Below are 16,564 nucleotides of genomic sequence, written 5' to 3' on the forward strand. Positions count from 1 at the left end.
TGGTTCCTCTGGTGGACCTGGGCAAAGTCCATTAAAAACCTTCTGGAAAGGATTCACCATTCTAGATGACATTAAGAACATTCATGATTCATGGTCAAATTGTCAACATGATTTGGAGTTTGGAAGAAGTTGATTCCCACCCTCATGGATGGCTTGGAGGGGCTCAGGATTTCAGTGAGAGAAGTAACAGCAGGTGTGGTAGAATAGCAAGAGAACTAGAATGGGAAGTGGAGCCTGAACATGAGACTGAATGGCTGTAATCATGATAAAACTTTCACGGATGAGGAATTGTTTATGAATGAGCATAGACAGTGGTTTCTTGAGATGAAATCTACTCCTGGTGAAGATGCTGTGAAGACTGTTGAAATGACAGCAAAGGATTGAGAATATGACATCAACTTACATGATAAAGCAGTGTCAGGGTTTGAGAGGATTGATTCCAATATTGAAAGGAGTTCTACTGTGGGTAAAACGCTTGCAAACAGCCTCATATGCTGCAGAGAAATCATTCATGAAAAGAAGATTCAATCAATGTGTCAAACTTGATTGTTGTCTTGTTTTAAGAAATTGCCTCCACAGCTATCACCCTGATCAGTGAGCAGCAGTCAACATCAAGGCAAAACCCCCCACCAGCAAAAAAATTACAATTCACTAAGAGCTCTGATGATGTAGCATCTTTTAGCAATAAAGTGTATTTTTTTAAATGTTTGTTTTTGAGAGAGAGAGAGAGAGAGAGAGAGAGAGAGAGAGAGAGAAAGCGTGGAGGAGGGGCAGAGAGAGAGAGGAACAGAGGATCCCAAACAGGCTCCACGCTACCAGCAGACGGCCGATGTTGGGTTTGGGCTCATAAACCACAAGATCATGACCTGAGCCGAAGTTGGATGCTCAACCAACTGAACCACCCAGGCGCCCTGACAATAAAGTATATTTAAATAAAGGCATTTGTACTGTTTGTTTTTTAGATATAATGCTATCATACACTTAGCAGAATATTAGTAGAGTGTAAACAGGACTTTTATATGCACTGGGAAACCAACAAAATTCATTTGACTTGCTTTATTGTGATATTTGCTTTACTGCTGTGGCCTGGAACTAAACCCACGATATCTTTAACCTATGTATAAAGAAATGTTTATGAATTTTTATAGGGGATTATCTGATTCTTTAATTCTGAGTCAAAAGGATACATAAAAGCACTTGTTTCCGATATTCTGGTTGTGTATTCGTGTGTGTGTGTGTGTATGTGTGTGTGTGTAAAAGAGAGAGAGACACTAAGACAATGAAACAGAGGCAAAATGATAATATTCAACAAACTTAGATGCATTAAGTAGTTGTACTTTGTTGTGGTTAAACACGGTACTCTGCAGCCAAGCCTGGACTCTACACCTTGAATAAGCTGTCAAGGTTTTCCAAAGAACATGTGCTTCACTCTGTTTTCAGGTATTCAAAAGTTATTTTCCTTTCATTGTCCATCACACATTTATCAAAATCAGGGTGTTTTTTGAGGTTTTTATTGACTTCAATCGTTAGCTGAGTTTTGTTAATAAGTATGTTTCACTGCACTAATGACTCTCTTGTATTATAGACTCAGAAGACAGGTACCTTAGCAGGGGCTGAGAGAAGCAATGAGTTTATCCCAGTTCCATTCAGAGAGGACCCCTTTAAACCAGAAAGTAGAGGAAAAAAGACAGTCTCTTTAGCAAATGGTGCTGGGAGAACTGGACGGCAACATACAGAAGAATGAAACTAGATCACTTATACCATACACAAAAATAAACCCAAAATGGATGAAAGACCTAAATGTGAGACAGGAAACCATCAAAAACCTAGAGGAAAGAGCAGGCAACAACCTCTTTGACCTCAGCCACAGCAATTCCTTGCTCGACACATCTCCAAAGGCAAGGGAACTAAAAGCAAAAATGAACTACTGGGACCTCATCAAGATTAAAAACTTCTGCACTGCAAAGGAAACAGTCAACAAAACTAAAAGGCAACTGACAGAATGAGAAAAGATATTTGCAAATGACCTATCGGATAAAGGGTTAGTATCCAAAATCTATAAAGAGTTTACCAAACTCAACACCCGAAAAACAAATAATCCAGTGAAGAAATGGGCAGAAGACATGAATACATACTTTTCCAAAGAAGACATCCAGATGGCCAACAGACACATGAAAAGATATTCAATGTCACTTATCATCAAGGAAATACAAATCAAAGCCACACTGAGATACCACCTCATGCTGGTCAGAGTGGCTAAAATGAACAACTCAGGAAACTACAGATGCTGGTGAGGATGTGGAGAAATGGGAACTCTCTTGCACTGTTGGTGGGAATGCAAACTGGTGCAGCCACTCTGAAAACAGTGTGGAGGTTGCTCAAAAAGTTAAAAATAGAACTACCCCTATGACCCGGCAATAGCACTACGAGGAATTTATCCAAGGGATACAGGAGTGCTGATGCATAGGGGCACGTGTACCCCAATGTTTATAGCAGCACTTTCAACAATAGCCAAATTATGGAAAGAGCCTAAATGTCCATCATCAACTGATGAATGGATAAAGAATATGTGATTTATATATACGATGGAATACTACTTGGCAATGAGAAAGAATGAAATCATGCCATTTGCAGCAATATGGATGGAACTGGAAGATATTATGCTGAGTGAAATAAGTCAGTCAGAGAAGGACAGATATATGTTTTCACTCATATGTGGATCTTGAGAAACTTAACAGAAGACCATGGGGGAAGGGAAGGGGAAAAAAGGGAGGCAAACCACAAGGGACTCTTAAATACAGAGAAGAAACTGAGGGTGGATGGGGGTGGGGGAGAGGGGAAAATGGGTGATGGCCATTGAGGAGGGCACTTGTTGGGATGAGCACTGGTGTTGTATGGAAGCCAATGTGACAATAAATTATATTAAAAAAAATAAACCAGCAAGTAGAGAGATGACTCTATGCTAGTATTTCTCAGGCCTCCATATCACATTCACCCAGGGGCACTTGCCCAAAATGTATTCTTTCTAAAGCAGAATCTCTGGGTCCAGAATCCTGGAATATGCATTTGAAACAAGCTCCCATGTGATTCTGGTGCAAACTATAGCTTGTAAACCTCTGTTCTATACTATAAGAAGGGGTTGGCACCCCAACTACATTTATTCCTGCAAAAGGGGTCTGTGTGTGCTAAGGGAGAAGGAGATGTGGCTACCTGTGATCCATCAAAGGCCATCCTCTCTCTCATCCTGCAAGACCATTTTGGGGGCAGGAGTGCAGCTGAACTCATCTGGAGGAGTTTTTTAGTGAGTCCGAGCTTCCTACTAGCAGAGAGAACTGCCAGAACTCTGTTGGCTAGACTCTTCAAAATCAAGTAGCCTAAGATAGGGAGGAGACCTGTCTTAAAGGACTTGAAGTTAGCTCCTTAATTATCAGTTAATGCTTTACAAAGGATTAGTTAACAGCATTCTGAGAGTAAGGACAGGAGACAGAGAAGGCACCTGAGGACAGAAAGGGACATTAAATAGGGAGGTAGCAGGTGTCCAGGCAGCATCTCTTCTGTCACTCAAAGTCATCTTAGCTGCCAAGGGGCCCCATTTCACCTGGGCTAAAAGAGCATCTGTGCAGACGTGGGGAATGGTTTGCTGCTTGCTTTTTGGCATAACAACCTGGGTTGTTGGGAAGGAGGACCCGCTGGACAAGCGGGACCTCAGTAGCGGGGCTGTGCCAGTCATCTTCAGGGCAGGGGCGACAGGTTTTAATCTAGCAGGTAATCTGAGAAATATCCTGCCTGACCCAAAGCCAAATCTTGTTAAAGAAGAGATTCTCAACCACTCTGGAGAGAATACCAAACCTCTGGGTTTTCTAATTCAAATATGGAGCCCCTGTTTTTTGAAACAATAGTTTCTGTCTAATTGAGAACAAGATGGCGTCTCCGAGCAGTTGACAGTCAAGGAAAGGGCATGACTCGAGGTGAGAGCATGGATTCTGGAGTCACACTGCCTGGGAGTGAATCCTGGCTCTGCCACTTCCTACCTGTGTGAACTGGTGGGAACTATTTCACCTCTCTGTGCCTCAGTTTCATCATCTACAAAAGGGGGATTCAAGCAGTGCTTTCGACATAAGGACTAAGTGGGGTAAGGCCTACAAAGCACTTAGAACTCAGCCAGTCCCTTATGCATATTTGCTGTTTTTTTTCTTAGTCTCTCTGCCTAGGGTTGCCTCACAACAAATACCAAAAGATGGGTCTCAGAGCTGACGGGGGAAAAGAATCCTTGTGTCATCGGTACAGCTGATGTTCTTTCAAGATCAACAGTGGCTCTTTTGATTTCATTACAGTCTTCCCTCCTCCCCCAAACCCTGCGGAGGGCACTGCTGGGCCACAGTCCAGGCATCTTCTGTCGGGGCAGCAGGTTCTCAGGTCCCCTCTGAAGAGCCTTTTAAGGGAAAAGGACGTAGGCTGGCAGAAGAACAAACCCTTATTTTGTGTAGTTCAGCTACCAGGGCAAATATAATGCCCTCCAAATTATTTACTGGTAAAGCTTCCCAGGGCGAGACTGAAAATAAAATTCTGTTAGAAATCCACTCTAGGGTATGAAATAGAATTATCTCCACCAGGATTAAATCACACTTCCTGAGTCTGACAGAGCGTTTCCAGGGAGAGTGAGTGCCATGCAGCCTTTCAAGCCACATTGTCATTCCTGACTCCTGCCCCCACTGACTGTCAGCCCATTCAGCCTCGCCTGCCAGCTCTTTGCGGCTTGAGTCTTTGAAACAAGGAGCTGGGTCCAAAGACAAAACCGGGGTACTTTCGGTTGGGGGAAATGTTGGCAAGGGGAATTCTGGAGAAGAGCTGGAGCAAGGCACTCACACACCTGACAGACGCGAAGTTTAAATTTGATGTGAATTATAATCAAGTGTGTTAAAATCCACGTTGCAGTTGTAATAGCTACCACCAGCCAATCACTCTGGGCTTCTCAACCTGCTATGACTTTATTAAGAAATTTCTTCACGAATTCAACAGTTATGGCCTGAGCAGAATGGGAAGCACGGTGTAATGATTACAGTATGGATGCTGCAGTTTCAGACTATTTCGGTTTGAATCCTATCTCAGCCATTTAGTAGTCATCAAACTTTGGGCAAGTCAATTTTTTTCCTTATGCCCCTATTTTCTTAGCCACAGAATGGGGCTAAAAAAAAAAAAAAAAAAAAACGGCAGGTAACTAACTCATAGGGTCGTTCTAAGGATTAAGTGAATTAACATGTATATGGAATTGGAATGATGCCTGGCATTTTTCTTGGCACAGGGGCCTGGGAAGATGAGTGAACCACCAGGGAGCCTACAATCCATAAACACGGTACTGTATTCAGCTCCTATCATGTACTTTGCACAAAATGGGTGCACAGAAAAAGTCTTAGAGGGGTGGGGCGCCTGGGTGGCTCAGTTGGTAAAGTCCTACTCTTGGTTTCGGCTCAGGTCATGATTTCATGGTTTGTGGGATCAAGCCCTGCATCGGGCTCTGTGCTGACAGCATGGAGCCTGCTTGGGATTCTGTCTCTATGCCCCCCTCACTTGCTCATGTATGCGCACTTGACATATTTCTCTCTGTGCCAAAATAAATAAATAAACATTAAAAAAAGTCTCAGGGAGAGTTGGCAGAAATTGCTGATTCACTATTGGATCTCTAGTGGTGCTGGGCAGTTTAGCATCACAAAATACCTCAAACAACAACAACAACAACAACAACAGCAATGCTTTGTACACTGCTTCTGTAAATAAGAACAAAAGCTTTGTAACATGTCATTAGTTAAAAACTATCCACTCCAATACTGAGTGTCTTTAAAAACTATGAAATGAACAGAAAAGTTTTAGTCTTTCAACAGAGGAAATAGTTTTTCACTGCCTTATATAATCACTTCTAAAATTTAAAGCATATGTTCACCATTGATATGCCAATAATGCTCTGCTACGAGGGACCAGAGCACTATGTTCAATCAAGAAAATCCTTTAGACAATATATAGATATAAAAGGGTGAGAAGAACATCATGGACTGTTCTAAAGCCATAAAATCATTCCCCTCTCCTTCCCCTTCCACTTTGCAAGAGTATTCACTGATCTTTTCTTATTCAGTTTTTAGATCTTTGTTTTTAAAATCTAAGAGTTCTTGTAGCATCCTATAAAAACAGACTACAAGGAGAGAGCCTGTCGCAGGGACTGAATTCTTTCTAACCCAGGCAATTTAAGGCAAGAGAAGAATCCAATTAAAAAAACCCCAGAGATAAAGATACAGTCCACAATACAAATAACATCTAGCAACGTATCTAATGAAGTACTTTTGCTAGATCTGTGTTTGAAAAAACAAAACAAAACAAAACTGGGTAGACATAATTATGCAAGAGTGAGGAGAGTTTATAACATCCTCACATTCTCGAAAGCATGTGGCCCCCAAATGTCCCTAACAGAGTGACTTTTTCTGCCTTCCTTTCTCCTCTTCTCTCTTTGCAGTCAGTGCAGGCAAATCACTGTGTTATGCCAGACCCTGCAGCTCTGGCTAGGCAGGGGGTTCCTTCTCCAGCTCCCTCCTGGGGGAGTGGTCCACCCCTTTTATTGGCCAACTCCATCTTTCTTTTGGCTCCAACTATTTTCCTAGGCTGGATTCCTCATTTTAACCCTCTAATCCTGCTGGGAAAGGGCCTCTGGCAGGACTACCATTTGAAATCCTGTAATTTTGAAAAACAGTCTTTTTATCTGATACAACTCTCTTTCCCCCTCTCACCCAAACCTTGCCAATTCTGTTCCTAAACCCTCTTCAATGTGGCCCTGCCCTTGATCTCCACTACCTGAGGTGAGCCTCTCACCTGACTCACTCAGAGCCTCCCACCTGTTTTCCTGGGCTTGCTTCCTCCTGCTCCTCCACTCCACTCTCCAAGTGCTGCTTCATGACTTCTTCCTAAAATACAAACCTGATCGTGTTGTCAGTTATCGTCAACAGACTCCTGCTTTATGTTCCTGCTGAACATAGAGTCCAAATGCCCTGAAAGATCTTTCCCAAAACTCCTTAGCTTCATCATTGTGGTTTCAAGGCTCACCTCAATTATTTTCTATGGTAAAAGAGAAACACACGAGTATCACTGAAGTTAATATAACAACAATAAATGTGAGGAATCAAGACATATATTTCACAAATAATAATACCTGTTTGTGACTACATATTGTACTTTAGTGACCCTTCAGGTACAACCGGTTTTGTAGCTCTAAAGTAGACTTAATTGTTCTAAATGCTTTCTTTGTCCAAATTAATGAGTTTTTCTAAAACACATAAGCCAGGATTAGAAAAGATCTGGCCAGTGTGCGTATTGGAAATCAAAACTTTAGGACCAGTATTCCCACTTCCTACTTTTTTTTTTTTTTTAATGGGGATGAGGAGGGGAGAAATGACCAAATTAGGGCTCAGAAAGAGAAGAGAGAGAGGGCAACAAAGACGTATCAGATTCCTGAATGACCATTTGTACTTCAGGCTGGTCCTGACCAAAGCAGGACAGTTTACAGGGACTCATATTCTTCGTAAATAGTATCTCATGTCATCCTAGTCCCCACGGCCACAGTAAGAGATAGGTATGATTGTCTGTATTCTACAGGTGAAGAAACACAGCAGCAATATTAATTTTGCTTACTATGGCAATCACTGATTAAGTGTAATGCTTACAGTTAAGAGGGAAACACCCCTCCTGTTTCCTTGGATGGGAGAGTAAAGTGCCTTTTTCTCAGCCTTCTCACTCAACCCTTCCCTGGGGAGGAGGACTGCCAGGCTTGCCTGAGCAGTGAGTTTAGGAGAACAGACTAAGAGTGCTCAGACCTGCCAAGCCCATGGGCCTTTTCACTCTCTTCCCGCTAGCCCTTCTTCCACACCCACCCTCTACACTGGCTTGTGTGCTGGGTAGAGAAGAGAGGCAGGCCTGCAGTCTAATTCAGGGGAGAAGATTAGTAAACCTAGGGTGGCTGCACATCAAAGCCACACCCTCCAATCTGGCTTTCATCACTCGATAAAGCTAATATTTTTCTCTCTAGGTCTTATTTCTCAATTGGTTATGAACATAAAAGGGGAAGACAGGGGGCTATTAACTGGCTCCCTAAAAACTAAACAAGGTACATCATAGGTGCTCAATAAATATCTGTTAAATGAATGAATGAATTTGCCCAAAGCCACAAAAATAATAAGCGAAAGAACAGAAACTTCAATCTATGTCTGACAGAAAAGCCCATGGTTTCTTAAAATTCCACTTTAGTGCTTCTCGTTGAATGTTCTATTTCCAGGTTCCAATTCATGCTTCTGCATGGCGTCCAGGAAACTGGAAGCCCTGGCATCCGCTGGCGTAAAAACACATGTATGCCTAACAATTTGGCGGGTAATCCATTCGTCTACAAGAGTGGTTACGGGTGGGTTCAGCATGTCTGCTTGTTCTCAGCTGTATCGTGGGCCACTACTGAGGGAGCCCTGTAGGTACATGAGATGGACCTAGAAGACACGGACAAGTAGAGAAGGTGGCACCAGCAGTGTGTGGAACAGACAGGGACGGGAGAGACAGGCAGCCGGGCAAGAAGCAAGTGCAAAAAAGGGGCAGGGCAAGGAACTGGGGACCAAGAGAGAACGAAGGCCCAACAGGGCTCTGGGGGGTTGCGGGAATGGGGAGGAGGCAGGCGAAGGAAGACGGATCATGAAAATCCCAGCAGAACAAAAGGCCACAGACACAGGAGATAAAAATATGTCCAAACAAAGAACACGAAGGGGAGATGGATACAAGAACAGAAGTAAATCACAGGCTATGAAAATAGCCACAAACTGATTTTCCATTTCATGTCAAGATGATGAAAAGTGAGAGCTAATCTGTGTGCCAGTAGCCTTCAGGAACTAAGAAATAAAACACCCAGGTTGAAAATAGTTTGGGGAGCCAGAAGATGACAAGATTCCTCCTGTAGGCAAAAGTGAAATTAAAGTAATGACAGCATCCCCTACCCCTTTCCCCTACCTTCCCGTCCCCCTCCAGTCACAAAAGAGTGGGGAGCTGTCTGGCTGGCAACCATGTATGATCTCAGCGGGGACCCTGTTCAGGCTGAGCTAATATAGTTGCTTTTTAAGAGTATCTGGTAGAATTCAGGATTGTGTGTTCACAAACACCATATAAAAACAGGGTCGTCTTTGCCTTCCAAGCAGTTTTTTTTCACTCCGTTTAAAGGCCGGGCTGAGTCTTTTTTTCCCCTGGCTGGAGTGGCACACAAAGAATTCTCTGACATGCTGCACCCACTGCAGATGAAAGCGCTTAAGTGTGAGTGAAAGCAACAATGTTTAGAGTGACATTTACTAGCTGCAAACAGTGAAATCAGAGAGCTTCAGTTCTCGGAGATTAAATGTCAGGCTTTAAACATTTAGCAGAGTATTAGCTATGGAAGTTTTTAAAATTTAGGATTTAGCTTCAGACTGCAAGCAGGACTTGAGACAGAGAAAAGAAAGTCTTCTTAAAGCAAGGAAACAATTGAGCCATAAGCTGAATATGACTATGTATTTTTAACTGAAGGTGAGACAGCCGCAGGGCAGTTACTGAGTTCAGCTCACCAAACCAGTGGTGCTGGCTGTTCTTTACTGTTCCAGATTAGTATGAGGAAGTGGACGTTCCCTGCACTTCACATTTCGGAAGACATAAGCCAAAGGTCTAAAACATGGGAGTTTGTAGGCATATAGTTTTTCCACAGCAGATATGGACTTTACAAGCCCAGGAGTTTTCACATTACTGTTTCAGAATGAATGCTTTTTAATGCATCTAAAAAGGTTAGGAAAATAGATCACTTAAAAATATTTTTTTCCAAGGTTAACTTTACTGATGACAAAATTGGCTATAACTGCCAAATAGAACATTCGCTTTTGTGACTAATAAAATCTCAAATTTGACAATAGTAGCAATTCTTTCTTTCCTTCATTCAAAATGGCTGATTAACAATTTCTCTACGATGCTTATTTGAGGTGCTGGGCAGATACAAAGCCCATGATAATGGTTAACATTTCAAGCTTTATTTTAAACACTTTATAAGCGTTACATTATCCCCATTTTACAGATAAGAAAACTGGGGCTTCAAGAGATTAACGACTTTGCCCAAGACCACAGGACTGCTAAATCAGGTGGCATTCAAACTCTAGCCACTGTCTCCCAAGCCTGAGCACTTAGCTTCGGCCCCAGGAACTCTCAGTCTGGCAGAGACCACAGGCATGTGGACAAATAAAGTTTAATGCAAGAAAGCCACAACAAGATATGAACAGAGACACAGATTCTGTCTCAGGTCTGAGAGCTGAGGAGACATTGAAGGCAGGTCTTGACACAGGACGTAGAGTTTTTCTAGGTGAAAAAGGTAACGTTGTTTCAGGCATAGGAAGCTACTCTCCCAAAGCACGGAGGGCTTGGCATGTGTGTGGAGGCGCCAGAGTTCACCGTGTATTTGACGGGGCAAGTATGGGAATGGGAAACAAGGAGATTACAAGAGGCCGAGTGGAGACATAGAGGGAGGCTGGAGTGGGGGAAATAGAGGCCACCAGAGTTAGGAAGGGCAGAAGCAAAATGATATGGCAACTGGCTGGATGTGCACAGGGAGGGAGAGGAATCTATAGTGGCTAGCGTTTTAGACTGCTGTAAAGACTGACAACGATGGAGGTAAGACAGGTTGGGAGTGGGGGTAAAGAAGAGGAAGAGGACACTTCAGTTCAGTTTTAGAAAAGCTGAGTTACAGACACTTGAGGGATACCTGGGTATCTGCTCTACTGCAACTTTACAAACACTGAGTGCCTTTTGTACCAAGTACTAAGGAGGCCACAAGAGAACAAAACTGGGTCTTGCCTTCCCGGAGTTTACGTACCATGTGGTCTTATTCTTAATGGTGGCAATGTGTCGGGCAACTAATAGGATAATTTCTGGTTGTGATAGTGACCTGGGGGTGGTGGTGGTGGTGGTGATACTATTTGTGCTTAGCAGACAAGTGCCACAGATACAGACATTCTGTGATATTTGGGACAAATATCTGGGATATTTGTTTAATAAAACAAAGCACTATCTTATATCCCACTGGATGTCCATATAGGTGGTAAGTATTTGAGCTCATACCCTAATCGTCTTTCACATAGAAGGACAAAAAATTTTTTTTTGCAAGTTTCATATACACATTGAATTTTCCCAACTAGAAATACCATGAGAATTGAGCAAAGACTATACATTGCTTTGTTTCCCAAGAGCTAGCTGTTCACTATTTAAGAAAATTACATCAAGAATTGGAGGAGTTGACAAAGTTCTGGAGATGGAGAGCAGTGATAGTTGCACAATAACATGCATGTACTTAATTCCACAGAATTGTCTACTTGAAAATGGTTAAAATGGTCAATTTTATGTTATATATATTTTAAAAGAAAAAAGTTACAAGTTAAGGAAGAAAAAAGATAATTACACAACCCACTGTTTTCGAGCTACCATATGATACATTGCATCAGTCTGCACTGCAGCTGCCCTAATCATGCAGACTCCACATTCTCATCTACCTCCTTGACTGCATCTCCTGGTGTGGTCATGCCTGGAGATACTATAAAACATGTAATGTGATGACAAATCGCTTGCTTTTTATTTCTCCTTTTTATTACAGCTAGGGCATTACATTGCATTTTTGGAATTCTGTGATACAGGAGAGGGTTATATTAACTATGAATTTCAGGGGCGCCTGGGTGGCGCAGTCAGTTAAGTGTCTGACTTCAGCCAGGTCACGATCTCGCGGTCCGTGAGTTCGAGCCCCGCGTCAGGCTCTGGGCTGATGGCTCAGAGCCTGGAGCCTGTTTCCGATTCTGTGTCTCCCTCTCTCTCTGCCCCTCCCCTGTTCATGCTCTGTCTCTCTCTGTCCCAAAAATAAATAAAACGTTGGAAAAAAAATTAAAAAAAAAACAAAAAAACTATGAATTTCAGTTCAGCATAGGAAGGGGCATGTTACAGAATATGTGTTAGGTAAAGGATACATTATGTCGAAAGGTTGAGAACCCTATTGAGAGACAGACAATAGGTAAGTGCAACTAAAACACAAGGCAACCACGGAAATACCTCAGAGAGGAAAAGGTATAAAGGGAGAACAAGGGAAAGAGATGTTATTGGCCATGGGGGATCTGGAAAGATCCGTGGAGTAAGGAAAATGTGAGCAGGCACTGACTGATGTCCTCTGTTAGAAGAACTACACAGATGTGGGGCTTGGGACCTGATGCCTCCAATGATGACCATTCCTTTTGGCATGACTTTGATTTTTATCAAGTTCTTTTTGATGTTCTTCCTGTTTCTCCCCTGCAGTGGCCCTTGTTCTGGGAAGTTCTAGTAGGTAGAGAATGATAAATCTCTAGCCCATGTAGTATCTTTTCCAGAATCTAAAAACTGTGGTCTCTTTAATAGTCTCTGGTTAATCTCTTTTTCAAGCTAATCTCCTTACTTCCTCCAACTGTTTCTCTTATAACTTGGTTTCATATTCCCTCGCCATCTGGGTCATTTTCCTCTGAACATGTTCCCATTTGCCAGCGGCCCTTTAAAAGTGTGGTACCTAGCATTAAATGTGATTTCCAGAGCTGAAATATGGAACTGTATTTCCTAATATCCCAAAAAGGGGGAAGTGTTATCGCTCCACACAGTGAGATCAGGATGGAGAAGGGAGCAGGGGAGGACCTATCTTAATCATCACTGTACTGCCAATATTGAAAACTTTTTCTTTTTTGTTTAAGCAAGTTAAATCTGAATTTTTTAAAAAAAATTTTATTTAGTTTTGAGAGGCAGAGAGAGACAGAGCACAAGTGGGGAAGGGGCAGAAAGAGAGGGAGACAAGGAATCTGAAGCAGGCTCCAGGCTCTGAGCTGTCAACACAGAGCCCAACGTGGGGCTCGAACTCACAAACTGTGAGATCATGACCCGAGCTGAAGTTGGACGCTTAACCGACTGAGCCACCCAGGTGCCCCTAAACCTGCAACTACAGTTCTGATTTCTGTGTCTTTTATTCATAGTTTTTGTTTTGAGGATTAAATGAAAATGTGGGTCTTATTAAAAGACACTAACAATTATTTTTTTTTAAAGCTTATTTATTTTGAGAGGGAGGGAGGGAGGGAGAGTCTGAGTGTGCATGCGCAGGGGAGGGGCAGAGAGAGAGGGAGAGAGAGAATCCCAAGCAGGCTCTGTGCTGTCAGTGCTGAGCCTAACACAGGGCTCGATCCCACAAACCATGAGATCATGACCTGAGCCAACATCAAGTCACGTGCCTAACCAACTGAGCCACCCAGGTACCCCAACACTAGCAATTATTTTTATTTGCTGATAGGATGTGCATACTGCCATTGTATAGTAATTTCTTATCTGAAGATTTAACAGATTGGTCCTTGCCCACGTCCCAAGTCAATCTAACCAAGACTGGCAGGTACACCACCTTTTCTAGGGGGTTGGTCCATAAAGTGGAGTTAGTATTTCTGCCTTAAGGATGGATCTGATGTGTGTGTGGAAAGCCCCTGAATTCCTGTGTGGCCAGTGAACCTCTGCTTGAGCCCCACCATATGGATAATTTCACCTAGGCTCCTGATTTTTTCATCTCATTTTGGTCTGAGACTGAAACCCTGCAGTAACCTCACTGGCTCCTGACAACAGGCTGTCCCCTGGGGCTGAAACAGTCCCAGTTCATCTCCCTATTCTGATGCTACAGACACTTGAACCACAGTGACACCATCCATTGGTCTGAAACTTTGGAAGCCACAGAGAACTTCTACAAAGACATCACTAAGGCATAAATACTAGCTTGCTACCCACCATGAATTCAGTGCCCTCGAATGACTGACCAAGGAATAGGGGATGGATTAGCCTCAGAAGTCTAAGCACTCTATGTCATTTCTACTGGCCACCCAAGTTCCAACATGCTTTTGCAGCTGAACAAGACCAGCTTGAAGGTAAACCAGGAGAGCAGGTCTGTTAGTTGATGTATCCCACGCCCTCAGAACAGTGCTTAGCATGTAACAGATGCTTAGATATGGTAGACATCTATCTTTGTTTTGCCCAGCATTCCTTTTTTTGAGAACTGCTTTTTCCCTACTCCACATTATTCTGATGGGGCTCCCAATCATGAGACTGAACAAGGTAGGAAATCATGTCATAAATCTGGAGCTCATTAATCTCCATGTCCCTAGTCCCTAGATTCCCTGCAGTTAAGCAGATATCTGCACTCCTTACTTCTGGAGAATCTGAGTCATGATGTCAAGAGGGCTGATGAATGTAGGTGGGTACATTCTGCAAGTACATCATTCAGAGACTAAACTTTATATGAATGTTCATCATGAAACCCAAGCCAACAAGGTAATACCAGTACCAGAATTTATCTTATTCACATTCAAATAAATTGGAGATAAAACTTTTTCAAAGTTCTGATAGATGGAATACAGTTTTTATAATGTCAGCTTTTCTGTTTCCTCAGAAAAAATTTTAATCTGTGAAATATGAAAAAAATACATATTGGATTAAAATAATCCAACAAATTGGGGGGGGGACAGGAAAAGTTATGGTTTGCTTAAGGCTTTTTAAAAACTATGGTAAAAATATATAACATAAAATTTACCCTCTTACCCATTTTTAAGTGCACAGTTCATTGGTGTTAAGTATATTTACAATGCTGTGCAACTATCACCACTACCTCCCTCCAGAACTTTTTTATCATACCAAACGAAAACTCTGTACTCAAAAATTCGCCTTTCCGCCGCTCTTCCCAGCTCCAGGTAACTGCTATTCTTTCTGTCTCTATGAATTTGCCTATTCTAGGCAAATTAACTAGAATTATGACAGCATTACATTAGAATTATAAGTTATACAATATTTTCTCCTTTTGTCTGGCTTATGTCATTTAGCACACATTTTCAAGGTTTATTGATGTTGTGGCATATATTAGAATTTCATTCCTCTTTAGGGCTAAATAATACTCCATTATTTGTATGTACCACATTCTATTATCCACTTATCTGTTGACAGACACTTGGGTTGTTTTCATCTTTTGGCTATTGTGCTATGAACACTGGGGTACAAGTATCTGGTTGAGTCCCTGCTTTCAATTATCTTGGGTATACCTAGAAGTGAAATTGGGTGGATCATGCAGTAATTCTATGCTTAACATTTTGAGGAATCTGTATAAAGCTTTTCAAAATGACTTATGAGGTAAAAATTTATTAACTTAGGATCTATATAAGCAATAAGTTATTCTTCACCTAATAATTCACGTATCATTACTGGAGACAGAAAGAGTGCTGTATTAAATAGAACAGAAGATACATCATTTCCCTGTAGTAAAGGAGGGAACAGGAATTTCCAAGTAGCTACAAGTCCCCACAAAAGTAAGAAGTCACAATAACTGTAACTTGCTAAAATGTAAACACCAGGATCTTTACACACATGAAATATAGTCTTAATAAAACTTAAAACTTTTATTCCTAAATTGTGTAAGAATAAATCCCAGGATGTGATCATACAACTGGTCTCTTTTGTATGCAAAATAATTGATCAGTACCTATCTAAAGTGCAAAGGTTATGAAAGATAATGAAAGACTGAAGAAAGTAGGGAACTAAGGAGCTCTGATATTGGATCTGGAACAGAAAAAGGACAATGGTGAAAAAACTGGTAAAATCCAAATAAAGACTGTTAGCTAACAGTACTGTATACCAGTGTTAATATCGTCATTGTGATAACTATACTATGGTTACATAAGGTGCTAACCCTAGTGGAAGCTGGATGAATGATATATAGGAATTCTCTAGCATTTCTGCAATTTTTGTGTGAATTTTAAGTGATTCCAAAATAAACGCTAAAAAGAATTATAATCTCTGGACTTTAGTGGGCACCTGAAATTGTTAAGCCAAATAATCAGAAATAGCAATAATAAATTTGAAGTTGTAAGTCTCTTCCTTGAAAAGAGGCTTCAACATTCACGAAGAGGAGAAAAGACAGTAATTTTATAGTTAGTGCCTCCAATAACCAATTTTCTCTTGCACCCTATTGCCATCTTGGCCTTACATTTCTTCCTTCTAGATCCATCCTCCCAGACCTTTTAACTCAGACGTTATATAAGAAGGCTCTCCCAACATTTATATCTTCTTTAAAAAAATTTTTTTAACGTTTATTTATTATTGAGAGAGAGAGACAGAGCATAAGCATGGGGGGGGGGTGCAGAGAGAGGAGGAGACACAGAATCCGAAACAGGCTCCAGGCTCTGAGCTGTCGGCACAGAGCCCGATGCGGGTCTCAAACCCACAAACCGCAAGATCATGACCTGAGCCGAAGTCAGATGCTTAACTGACTGAGCCACCCAGGTGCCCCAAACATTTATATCTTCTTAACCATCCCTTTCAACTGTTGCCAAATCAATGTTTACAGTCCAGATTATTCTCTGAGCTTTGACAGTACACCCACTGGCCTACTGGACATCCCCACTTCCAAAGGCCGCTGAAATTCAGCATGTATCTAAAGCTAATCCTTCATTTCACTCACTTA

The 16,564-nt window shown here is 41.8% G+C and overlaps 1 protein-coding gene across 3 annotated transcripts in view; it reads right to left on the reverse strand.

Annotated features, from left to right (window-relative positions):
• The window catches only part of ALG14 (ALG14 UDP-N-acetylglucosaminyltransferase subunit), a 101,334-nt gene that overhangs the window by 15,857 nt on the left and 68,913 nt on the right, over nt 1-16,564 (reverse strand). Inside the window, exon 4 of one of the 3 annotated variants that reach the window (XM_045478366.1) lies at nt 6,961-7,098. The exons of 1 other annotated variant lie outside the window; for it this stretch is intronic. In XM_045478366.1, coding sequence (XP_045334322.1) covers nt 6,973-7,098 — 126 coding nt within the window. In that variant the 3' untranslated portion in view covers nt 6,961-6,972. Of the gene's footprint in view, nt 1-74; nt 495-6,960; nt 7,099-16,564 lie in introns of those variants that run through there. One more of the 3 variants, XM_045478363.1, reaches the window with a different exon arrangement.

This window comes from Leopardus geoffroyi, chromosome C1, assembly GCF_018350155.1.
Source record: "Leopardus geoffroyi isolate Oge1 chromosome C1, O.geoffroyi_Oge1_pat1.0, whole genome shotgun sequence".
Taxonomy (NCBI): Eukaryota; Metazoa; Chordata; class Mammalia; order Carnivora; family Felidae; genus Leopardus; species Leopardus geoffroyi.